Raw genomic sequence first — 10,807 nt, 5'->3', positions numbered from 1 at the left:
TTATCGTGTACGCAGACACAAAAAAAAATAAAAAATAAAAAATAAAAAAAAACACACATCATTGTAAAATCAATACATCCATCGTTCCACTCAGAATCTAAATGAATAATAAAATTGGAACCAGAAAATGTTCCTAAACGAAAATGTTATCATATATATGCAAATATAAATAACCAGTGAAAATTTCATGTATCTACCTACGGTCATTTGTTTTAAAGTTACACCAAAAACCAAAGTTGATTTTGTGATGAATCGATTTTGCGTAAAAATTCCCGTTTTCTTTAATTTTTCTTTTGTTTTTCACGGCGCTTTAGAAAACTATTGGGAATTTTAAGTTTTAACCTCCCCAATGCACCAATAATATTCACTTTCTCATCGAACAAGATACTGAAGTTGAAAATTGAAGCATTATTTCGACTATTTATCGTGTACGTACACAAAAAAAATAAAAATAAAAATTATAAAAAAAAAACACACATCATTGTAAAATCAATACATTCATCGTTCCACTCAGAATCTAAAAGAAAATAATTTTTATTTTGGGGTGGAGGGCGTACAATTATTGTTGATCCAAGGTGCAAAAATTGTAAATACGGCCCTGGGAAGTCGTATTGGTTATAATATATGAATAAAGTAAAATCATTTCACATATTACTATTTTAGGAATACGGAATTCAAAACACAAATTGACTAATGCAGAATATAATGAAAAATATAATATATATTTTTGAAATGGCAGAGGTGCAGATTTTTTTATGAAGAGATACGGTAAAAAGTTGTACCTACCTCTGGTCCCCAATCAAATAATTGACATGTCCCAAATAATTTCACTGAAATGCCTGTAAATATAAATCCAAGGCATTTCGTGGAACAGGGTTACGACCCCTTAAACCTCCTCACTATTATGTAGTAGGTATACCTACTATAAAATATATTATGCTACTGTGGTCTATGGCACTGTATTTATTTTATTGATTTCACCGAAAACCCTGAATACGGCCTTGGACGTTTAAACAGGTAGGTAATCGATATTATAACATAATGATTGATTTTTTTTACACATTGAAATTAATTTAAAAATATCAAAATAATTATAAAATGTCCAAACAATGTACCGATGGCATTGGTGTACCTTTAGTAGCCTATCTACAATGTTATATGATAACAATTTGAAAATCATTGAAAACAATTTTTTTTTTTTGATTATGACGTCCTGCATGGTTATAAAATAAATATAATTTATAATATGTTTGTTGATACAAATCACGCAGCGTTTAAAATCAATTTTCAATACCAAATGCTATACTTATTTATTGAACCACATTAATAAGCTATTAAGCTACATCTCATACAACAATGTTTAAATAGTGAGATTCATCAATTTTTATTTTTTATAGCAAGATTGTTATTTGAAAACAAATGATTGTTTAAATATTGTATTCAAAAAAGCAAAGCCTAATTATTACAAGTTTAAAATATCATTGTGTATAGATAAGCTTTAAATTTAACAAAAAGTAAAAATGACATGATTGATAAACAGAAATATAGAATTATATGTAAGAAATAAAATATCTGAAGAGTTGATGGAAAACAACAAAATAACAAAGTAAAAGACAAGTAAATGTTTGAAAGTTGTATTTTTATTTTAACAATATTGAGTACTCAACCATTAATAGTATTACATTTGGTCTTACGATTGTGTTTATAATAGCTGATTGTTATGTTAAAGTTTCATTCATTATACCTATTTGCTCATAAAAAGTTTGAAGTCCAAATGACTGAGAACTATTATACACCCATACACTTATTGATTCCAATAAACAAATTTTTTTTAAAAAAAGAATATAAAAATAGACCATAGATAATTTTAAAATAAGGTATCTCCTAATACCATCAAAATATTAAAATAAATATTATATAATTTAAAGAGTAAGTGCTAAATCTTATATAATAATTATCACTAATATTAGAAGTATAATAAAAATAAATATAACATAAACTCCACAACCCTATTTGAATATTTCAATTTAATATTAGAATTTATTATACATCTACAAATTTGCTTTGACCCCGCGAATAAGTCGACAACGATGTTTCCAGGCAAACTATAAAAAAAAAGATTTAACAAAATGTAAAATTAATTTTTAACCTACATTATGACTAAAGTATTAGTTACATACCGTGTAATCAACATTAGTTATTCCTTTTTTAGCCATTACATCAAGTATTTCATTTTTTATGTTATCTTGAGTTGTACCAGACACGTCTATATAATTACAGTTGGATGAAGCATAATGAACAGAAATTGCTTTACGAAAACCCTGGAGAAAAAAAATTAAGATATACATGTATATGTAATAAAGTACAAACATAAGCACTTAGATTAAAATATATTATACTTGTGTTTTATTTATTCCTGATCCATGAAGCAACAAAGGATGGAAAAATACTGTATCACCTTTATCCATTTCCAAAAACACCTTGTTATGACCATCATGATTGTTTGTCTTTACTTCATGGTACATTTTATTTATTTCTCCCTACAGAAATCATCATTAACATTTTTGATTATATTATAGTATTTAATTTGATACAGAATGTAATTGAATCGGTAATTTGAGAAACCCGATTAGCCCCAAAACCTTAAGTTGCAGAAAAATGAAAATAACTTTTCTTACAAGTAGGGTTTCTATTGATTCCTAAAATTTGTACCGCTATTAAAAACCATTTTAAAAGATGGACAAGTCAGGATCCTCTTAAAATATGTAGATCTATGTATAAAAAATTCAAACCTGCAATGAAAAGTGATTCCATATTTTTGGACAAGTAAGATTTCTCAAACGACTGATTAAATTACCAAGGCTTATAAGTTCTTGCATTTGCATATCAATCTTGCTATGTTGTATTTAATGCTAGATGACATGGAAATTCATTTCAAGGTACCATGGTTAAGTAAGTGAAGTTTTATTTTGCATATTTAGAGGTTTTTTTGCCTATTTGGCATATGCAGTGTTTTTCTATTTTATTGGTATATTTAGCGTATTTTTGGGCAAAAAATGATGAAAAATACAATAATTTATATTTATTCACTGTAAAAAATATTTTAAGGGAATTTTTTTAAATTGTTCAATTTAAAATTAACAACTTACTGGATACCTATTTATTTTATTAGCTTATTATTTATCAATAGATATTTTTTTGATTAATTTTTTGGAATTACATTAAAACAAAAAACATAACTCTTATAAATATGAATGGCTATAATATTTTCTTGTTATTCCAAAAATGTCTTATGTTTTCTTCTTGTTTTTATAATCTGCATATTTTTAGTGCATATAAATGAATTTTTGGAAGATTTTATGACATATTTGGCCAGTTTTCAATTAGGAATTTTTTTAGAGCATGAATTTATGAACCCTAGTAATTATTATTTATTATAACTGTAAATGATTTAATATTAGATTTTTAGTATAAATAAACTGAACTAACGTCTTTGGGTTCTGGATAGTTATGAGGATACAAATCACCGGTGTGTGTTCCTGGTAATACATATAGACATCCATTGTTTACAGTAATTGGAACACAAGCTGTCCAAGACGCTACAATCAAATTGGCAGGACGGAATGGAAAATAATGAAGATCCTTAGAGAAAAAAAATGTATTAATACCATCTACATACAGCATATCAAACAATTAAAAATAAGTGCATAAAAAGGAATAAGTCAATTTTTTGGCAATTTTTTGTATCATACTATCGTGTAGGAAACAATGTTGTACATAGTTTTTATTTCCAACATTTAAACGATTGATGTATTATTATTTCTTTTCAATGTTAAATTAGCAGTGATGAAAAAAGTTCAAGTACAACAAAAGCAGAAATGAGACCATTTTTTTTTATAATTTACTGAAAAGTAGTGATTTTTACTTGTTCCCTTTTACCACACAATCTATATATGTATTAAAATCTTAAATGCAAAAATATAAGTTTGTACTTGATGAACTGGGTGACGAGAGCTATTGGTACCAATATCTGGTTGTTTATTAATAAACATTGAATGCATAGCCATGACATTTGGTCCAATAAAACTTTCTATATAGTCCAACATCTAAGTTTTAAAAAAATTACATTATTACTGATTATCTAACCTGTTATTTGAATAGTACCTTTGGGAATCTAGCATACTCATAAAATTCTTCATCCCAGAGAATATCCTGTGCTTTACCAAATAAGTATTCTCCTTGATTACCTACTTTCATGCGGGATATGTCTTTCATCATAGTTATTTGATTCCGTGGAACTCTGCCATGACATAAGTCCATAAATCGGTTGCTAATATTTCAAAAATAACATTTGTATTAAACATTAGTATAATTTTAATTTTAATTTATAAAATACTATTACCAGCATCTGTCCAACAAATAATCAGGTATTAATTTAGGAATTACTAAATATCCATTTATTTCATAAAAATCCCGCTGTTCTCTTGTTAATACTAAATCTGATACAGAATATTTATAATCAGAAATATTTGTATTGTATCTATACTCCTGTAAATTATAAAAATTATATTAGTTACTAAATAATTTATTACCTACCATATGAAATGTATTCTTTGTTAATAACAGAATAACATTATTAATAATTATATACATTATATTTTATATTTTAGAAGAGTTTAAGACATTTAAGAATAGTGTATTCATAATATTTTTTAATTAAAGCCATATTAGTTATATGGCACATAGAAACTATTTCTTAAAAAAAGATAAGATCGAATATTAATTATTTATCTACAATAATTAGGTCTAAAAAATAAACTTATCATTATCCTTATTACAGTTGATTTTATAAAAACTACGTCATTCATTGTTATTTACAATTTACTTTAAGCCTCGTATTTTTTTTTTTTTTATAATATATATAGAAACAATTGGGGAGGGGATTACATGTATAACTATTATTGACAGTTACCTAATAAATAAGTAGTAAACAGGTAATTAAATTCCTAAAAATATAAGAATAGGTATTGCTCTATGTTACCTATACCCTGTTTGGCTGTTCCAAAAGAGAAGACACCAGGCAGCCACGGGAAAAACCGGTTTTCATTTTGGTGTCTTCTCTTTTGGAACAGCGTATATTATATGCCATAGAGTTTACTGAGTAGAGGCAGTAGGCTACTATCTGCAATAGAAACAAGGGTGCCCATCAATCAGAACCTAGAGGGGTGACAATATCATAAAAAAATAACTAAGAACCAACCAAATTGATTTTATTAAACAACAGAAAATAAATACACAACATAGATAAACGATGTACCTATGTAATATGACATGTACTATAATATCATCAGTAAAAATAGTTTATTATTTACAATTAGCTACAACAAATTACAATCACTTCACATTTTTCTTGGGGGGTGACATGTCATCTCCCTGCACCCCTATTGGACGCCCTCGAATAGAAATAAAATTTGTATTATATCAATAGGTAGAAGATCCTGATGCATACATTTTACTGTTGTGAAATGACTCATTGCGTTACCAGTCGAATAGACTTTTGGCATTACTTTATAATTTTAAACTACTTAGATTTTTGTGATCTACTGTCTATACCCAACACTGATTAAAATAAAATAAACGATACAAGAAGGAAACAACAATAAAATATTTTACTCACCATTGTGCGGTTGCAGTAATAAATTAACTTTGACAAAAAACGTCTAAAAGAGGTTGATGGAATTGATGGAGTTAGGCCTTTAAACAATTCACAACCGTCGTTTTTATTATTATCTCATATATTAAATATATTATAGTAATATAATGATATGGCGTTTAGTATTTACAGTTAGAGTAGTAGTACAGTGCGTAATTGTAGGTAGTGGTAGTCCAAGCATAGAGTAATTAACACTGAATAATTAATCTGAGGTTGTAGTGGTAACTTAAATAGTAATTCTATTAATATATGTATTTAATGGTGTATAGGTGTTTTAATCAATATTAAAAATCCATTGTTACATTTTGTGCTAATATCAATGGACCTTTCACCTTTGTAGCAAAGTGGATCCCCTCACTCAGTAGTCAGTAGAATAAAATCACGTAATTTTAATGACTTGGGCAATGGGCACGGACTAAGGTCTAAGACATATCTTACTATCTTAGTCCGTGGACTTGGGTAAAAATGTATAATCACATACATACAAGACCAGCTGATAAACAGTATTCGCTTATCAGACGAGATAATATTATCTACGGCCACAGAACAATATAGAATAGACACTCGATCAGCTGTGCGGGTTTACGTATCCCTACGGTATGAAGTATTGGACACTATAAATTGTACCGTATCCGTAATCTAATAGAATGTTGGAAACGTGTATCCCTCTTTGTTACGAAATCTTAAAAACGGATACAAGGCAATGGCCAATGGGCATTATTATTATTCTATGGACTGTGATAATGATGTTGAAATGATTTATTTAAATGATAACATATGCCACGCCCCCTGAAGACATGTTCAAGGCCACAGTCACCCGATTTTGCCAATACACGCAGTGTCGTACCCCTGCTACGGCTGTTCTCCTTGATACTATATAGGTATCTGTGGTAAGAACATGGTAAAAACCATAGACATGTTAACAGTAATAAATAGTTGGTAAACATATGTTTCCGTTTGCGGTGTATCAGCTTGCGCCTTGCGACCTTGATAATATTTCTCATTCGAAGCTTTCAATCGAACTGTTGCCACTTATTTCGTATAATACATTAAGAAGTATTTTGTACAAAAATAAAGTACATTTTTAGAATACATACATATGATGGCGTCCCTTGGGAAAGTCTTGTGTGGTACGTTTTTCACCAACACTAGTTTACGGGTGCTGAGACGTTACCCGATGTGCGCAGCTAGACGGTATTTAAGTCAATCGAAGATCGTCAATAACCTTAATCTTCAGACATGCAGAGTACCGGTGGTAAGAACAAATTTATTAATTTATTTGAAATTCTGCGCGGGGACGATATGTGTGCGTTTGTTGTACAAATGGGGTACCCACTAACGAGTTAATTTCCGGTTCAAAGGCTGGTAGTGGTCGATGGTATTCAGACACGACAGCAGCCAGTCGATTGTCTGTGATTGAAGTACAAACTAGAGTGCTGAAAGTTTGCAATGCGTATGATAAAGTCACTGCTGATAAGGTATGTAAATTTTATTTTATTATATTTTCAGACGGTTATGCGGCATTACAGTGTCAAGCCACCGATGACTATTGAACAAATTAAAAAGCGTGTCCTATTGGTATTACAATTATACGACAAGGTCAATCCAGAAAAGGTATACACTGTTTTATAACAACAACTAGGCATTTAATTGAGTTGAATATCTACCTTCGTTTGAACCTTCATTTTTACATATCATAATAAACTATTTAAAGAAATATTTAGACAATTTTTTTTTATGTCTACCTACTAATTATAAACAATTAAAATATGACCAGTACAACAATGAATATACAAAAAAATACCCTAAAATTATTGTTTTCATAATATTTTATCTACTTAGTTGAAAAATATATTACTATTTTATATATGATAATATAATTTTATATTAAAACTGATTAATTCCTAATAATTTCAGCTCAGTCTTGAATCACATTTTATCAATGATCTTGGATTAGATTCATTAGATCATGTTGAAGTTATCATGGCCATAGAAGATGAATTTGGTATGTAAATTATTTTTATTTTACACAAAATAAAATAACTAAAATTTCTTTTAAAAAAACTTATAGGTTTTGAAATACCTGATGAAGATGCTGAAAAGTTGCACAGACCTAAAGATATTGTGCAATATGTGTGTGATCGTGAAGATATTTATGATTAAATTATTCAGTCCTATGTATCTAAATGTACTAAATGTAGTTTTTCCAAATATTATAATAACTCATTGGAACAGCAACACTGATTTGTTATTTTTTTAAGAATATAAGTATAGTAAGTTTTGAAAAAGTTTTTTTTGTCTGAAATACATTTTTTTTTTATTATTATTATTATTATGATTATTATTAATATTATTTAGTTGTAAACAAACTTAGTATATTTTTTATGAAAATCCTTTGTAGTATTTAAATGCCCAATAAGCATCAATTGCGTATATAACTCCAAGAATAAATCCTAATGTCTGAAAATCAAAATTAAATAAGTTAAAACTTTTAAAAAACTATTTTATTCTATTTTTAATTGTTTTTCTTACGTAAGCCAATATTACTGCTGAAAATATGGAGGTAAATGGTATAGTCATAATAATTGGATATAACAATGTATAGACCGCTATTGTTAATAATGATGAAGAACTCAAATAACAGATTGATGCAAAAGTTCCAAAAATTATTTCCTGAAAAAAAATTATAAATTAAATTTGCTTTAATCTCATTTTCACAAATTATTATTAATACATACAAAAAGTGATGATCTAACAAGTACTTCGGTATTTTTTGATAACAAATAAGAAACACTAATGACTGATGTTGTCATTAAACATCCAGCAACTGTTGTAAGAAATGATTCATAAGATGTTCCAAATGTTGGAATGTACTTCGTCCCATAGAACATCAATATACTTTGACAAATGGACCCCAATATCTAAATAATTCATAAATACACAATAAACAAAATTGTTTGAAGTTCAAATATTATATATCAAAGACTTGTTTTGTTAATGTTGCAATTAAAATAAAATAAAAAAATCATTCTTATTAACATAATTTTAGATTCTGAGCGCAGTGATGAATGTATTGATTTTACAATGATGTGTATTTTTTTATTTTTGTGTGTTATCCTGGTTTGGGGCAGTAAAACTGCTTCGATTTTCTTCAACAGTATCTTGTTTGATGGGAAAGTGAATCTAAAGCTTGAAAATTTAATACAAGGCTCCTACTATATTGATACAGTGACATTTGAAAAATATTGAAAATCCTTAGTCACAGTTTTTATTTATAAGCATTTAAAGTTCTAATATTGACAAAATGCGGAAAAATTATTTGAGTTGTGAATTCATAAAAATTGTTCTTTTTAAATCTAAGATTTTAAAATGTAATACAAGATTCCTTATAATTTTGTCTACTTTTATCAAAAAAAAAATGTCTACAAGCAATGTAAATTAAATTTTTACGAGCGTTTGAAATTCATATTTTTACAATATTGGATATTCATTAGATTTCTCATGTAGCAATTTTGTTATTTTATTGTTATTCAAGAATGAATAACTGTAGATACATGAACATTTTACTGAATGTTAATATTTTCATTTTCTACACAAGATAAAATTTTGAAAATATTTTGACTCTCCTTGAGCTGTTTACGGACATTATCAGTTTTCAATTTTTTTAGTTTTTTTTTCTATAAATATCAATAAAGTTTTGTTTGTTGGGCAAAAAAGCTTGAAAATTTAATGCAAGGCTCCTGATATATTGTTACAATAGAAGTTGAATAATATAAAATAATATAATATAAATACATAAGTCCGATTTTTTTTATAAGCATTTAAAGTTTGAATTTCGCTTACGATTGAAAATTTAAAAGAAGGTTCCACGTAAATAGATAATATAAAAAATACTTTATTCACAATAATATCATAGGCTGACTGACCATTTTCGCTCAGTATTGTTTTTCTTATACAATGATATTATATCATTGAATTCAAATTTAACACCATCCATTACAGTGACCCACTTGTAACCTACTGTACAGCAGAGTGACACCCACTTTCCCATCTTTTTTTATATTGATGTTAGTATTTTTTAACATAATAAATAATAATACATTTTACTCAAAAGTTATAGTTTTACTTGAAAACTACTTGGGAATTCAACAAATGGAATCTGAAAAATTAACAATAAATTACTTATTCAACCAATAACCTAATCAAGTAGGCTATATTATATTCTATCAACTATCACACTTCATTCAGAATAGGTATGTAAGTAATGAACAATTCCAAGTAATTTTTTTTTAACTTTAAATTATTATACATTGTTTGGTGATTATATAAAAATACTTAGAAAAATATTCTGCTTTGGAATATGAAATTAAAACTATGTTGTCAATCAAAAAAGTAAAAAATGTTATTTTTTAACAACTTGAAACTATGTAAAAAAATACTTTCAAAAACATTAATACTTTTTGAAATAATGAGTGTTTCATGATAAAATAATGTCACCCTGTATAGTTTAGTTTTTATAAGTTCAGTATAGTATTAAACATAAACATTTAAAAATATTATGTTTCCATATTATGTTTATTAACAAAAATGGTATTCGTTTAGTATGTGACCTACCGGTCACGTGACCTACCATATAGGGTGATCGTTTTATATGCGTGACCTACCGGTCCGATAATTAATTTAAATACAATTTAATCATTATTGATGTTAAAATAATATAAAATATACATGGAGCATGGAGACATCGGTTGAACAAGATTTTCCGATATCAAGAAATTACTGACTATTTCTATAGTTTTTTTACATAATACGTTAATTTATGTGTTTTGAACATTTTTTTTGGTCTCCCAATGTTTAAAAATGGTATATACAAATATAACGTAATAATTCAATAAATCACGCCGTTATCGATGGTATATGTAAATGTAATGTACACACTACAATACTACATTGTAATAATGTTTATGTATTCTTAATCAACCGACTATATGCCGCCTGTTTTGCTTCGGGGCGGTAAACGGTATTCGTTAATACTCCCTATGAACATTCAATTGCTTGTGTGTGAGCTCCAGTAGTTGGATCAACAAAATTTTT

General features: G+C 27.5%; 3 protein-coding genes across 6 annotated transcripts in view; 1 reads left to right on the top strand and 2 right to left on the bottom strand.

Moving 5' to 3' along the window:
* Positions 1-1,618: 1,618 nt before the first annotated feature.
* Positions 1,619-6,152, bottom strand: LOC100165994 (phytanoyl-CoA dioxygenase, peroxisomal-like). Of its 3 annotated transcripts, none has more exons than XM_008183832.2 (9): positions 5,844-6,152; positions 5,678-5,754; positions 4,403-4,548; positions 4,165-4,330; positions 3,993-4,106; positions 3,490-3,642; positions 2,400-2,540; positions 2,181-2,321; positions 1,619-2,105 (listed from the first exon to the last, which is right to left on the bottom strand). In XM_008183832.2, the coding sequence occupies exons 2-9, from the start codon at positions 5,678-5,680 to the stop codon at positions 2,052-2,054; spliced, it is 918 nt and encodes a 305-aa protein (XP_008182054.2). In that variant the 5' UTR covers positions 5,681-5,754; positions 5,844-6,152; the 3' UTR covers positions 1,619-2,051.
* A 546-nt stretch (positions 6,153-6,698) lies between these two features.
* Positions 6,699-8,212, top strand: LOC100159145 (acyl carrier protein, mitochondrial-like). Of its 2 annotated transcripts, none has more exons than XM_016803463.2 (4): positions 6,699-6,968; positions 7,075-7,191; positions 7,631-7,718; positions 7,785-7,953. In XM_016803463.2, the coding sequence occupies exons 1-4, from the start codon at positions 6,813-6,815 to the stop codon at positions 7,874-7,876; spliced, it is 453 nt and encodes a 150-aa protein (XP_016658952.1). In that variant the 5' UTR covers positions 6,699-6,812; the 3' UTR covers positions 7,877-7,953. The 2 variants fall into 2 exon arrangements, with proteins under 2 accessions (XP_016658952.1, NP_001233049.1); NM_001246120.2 differs by lacking the exon at positions 7,075-7,191 and adding an exon at positions 7,223-7,327 and having other exon boundaries at positions 6,710-6,968; positions 7,785-8,212.
* LOC100574027 (protein singles bar) overlaps positions 7,784-10,807 on the bottom strand; it is a 4,939-nt gene continuing 1,915 nt past the window's right edge. Inside the window, exons 2-4 of the mRNA XM_008183825.3 lie at positions 8,452-8,634; positions 8,246-8,386; positions 7,784-8,173 (exon numbers count right to left, since the gene is read on the bottom strand). Of these exons, the coding sequence (XP_008182047.1) occupies positions 8,096-8,173; positions 8,246-8,386; positions 8,452-8,634 (402 nt within the window). The 3' untranslated portion in view covers positions 7,784-8,095. The remainder of the gene's footprint in view (positions 8,174-8,245; positions 8,387-8,451; positions 8,635-10,807) is intronic.

This window comes from Acyrthosiphon pisum, chromosome A2 (genome assembly GCF_005508785.2).
Source record: "Acyrthosiphon pisum isolate AL4f chromosome A2, pea_aphid_22Mar2018_4r6ur, whole genome shotgun sequence".
NCBI classification, from domain to species: Eukaryota; Metazoa; Arthropoda; class Insecta; order Hemiptera; family Aphididae; genus Acyrthosiphon; species Acyrthosiphon pisum.
The sequence above is the reverse complement of the archived record's forward strand: the minus strand, read 5'-3'. Positions and strand labels throughout refer to the sequence as shown.

Coding starts and splice junctions, on each gene's coding strand:
- LOC100165994 (XM_008183832.2), bottom strand. Junction 3,643..3,992: donor CTCGTCACCCAGTTCATCAA/GTACAAACTTAT, acceptor TTTTTCTCTAAG/GATCTTCATTATTTTCCATT. Junction 2,541..3,489: donor ACTATCCAGAACCCAAAGAC/GTTAGTTCAGTT, acceptor TGATTTCTGTAG/GGAGAAATAAATAAAATGTA.
- LOC100159145 (XM_016803463.2), top strand. CDS start 6,813: ATGATGGCGTCCCTTGGGAAAGTCTTGTGTGGTACGTTTTTCACCAAC. Junction 7,192..7,630: donor ATAAAGTCACTGCTGATAAG/GTATGTAAATTT, acceptor TAATAATTTCAG/CTCAGTCTTGAATCACATTT. Junction 7,719..7,784: donor GGCCATAGAAGATGAATTTG/GTATGTAAATTA, acceptor AAAAACTTATAG/GTTTTGAAATACCTGATGAA.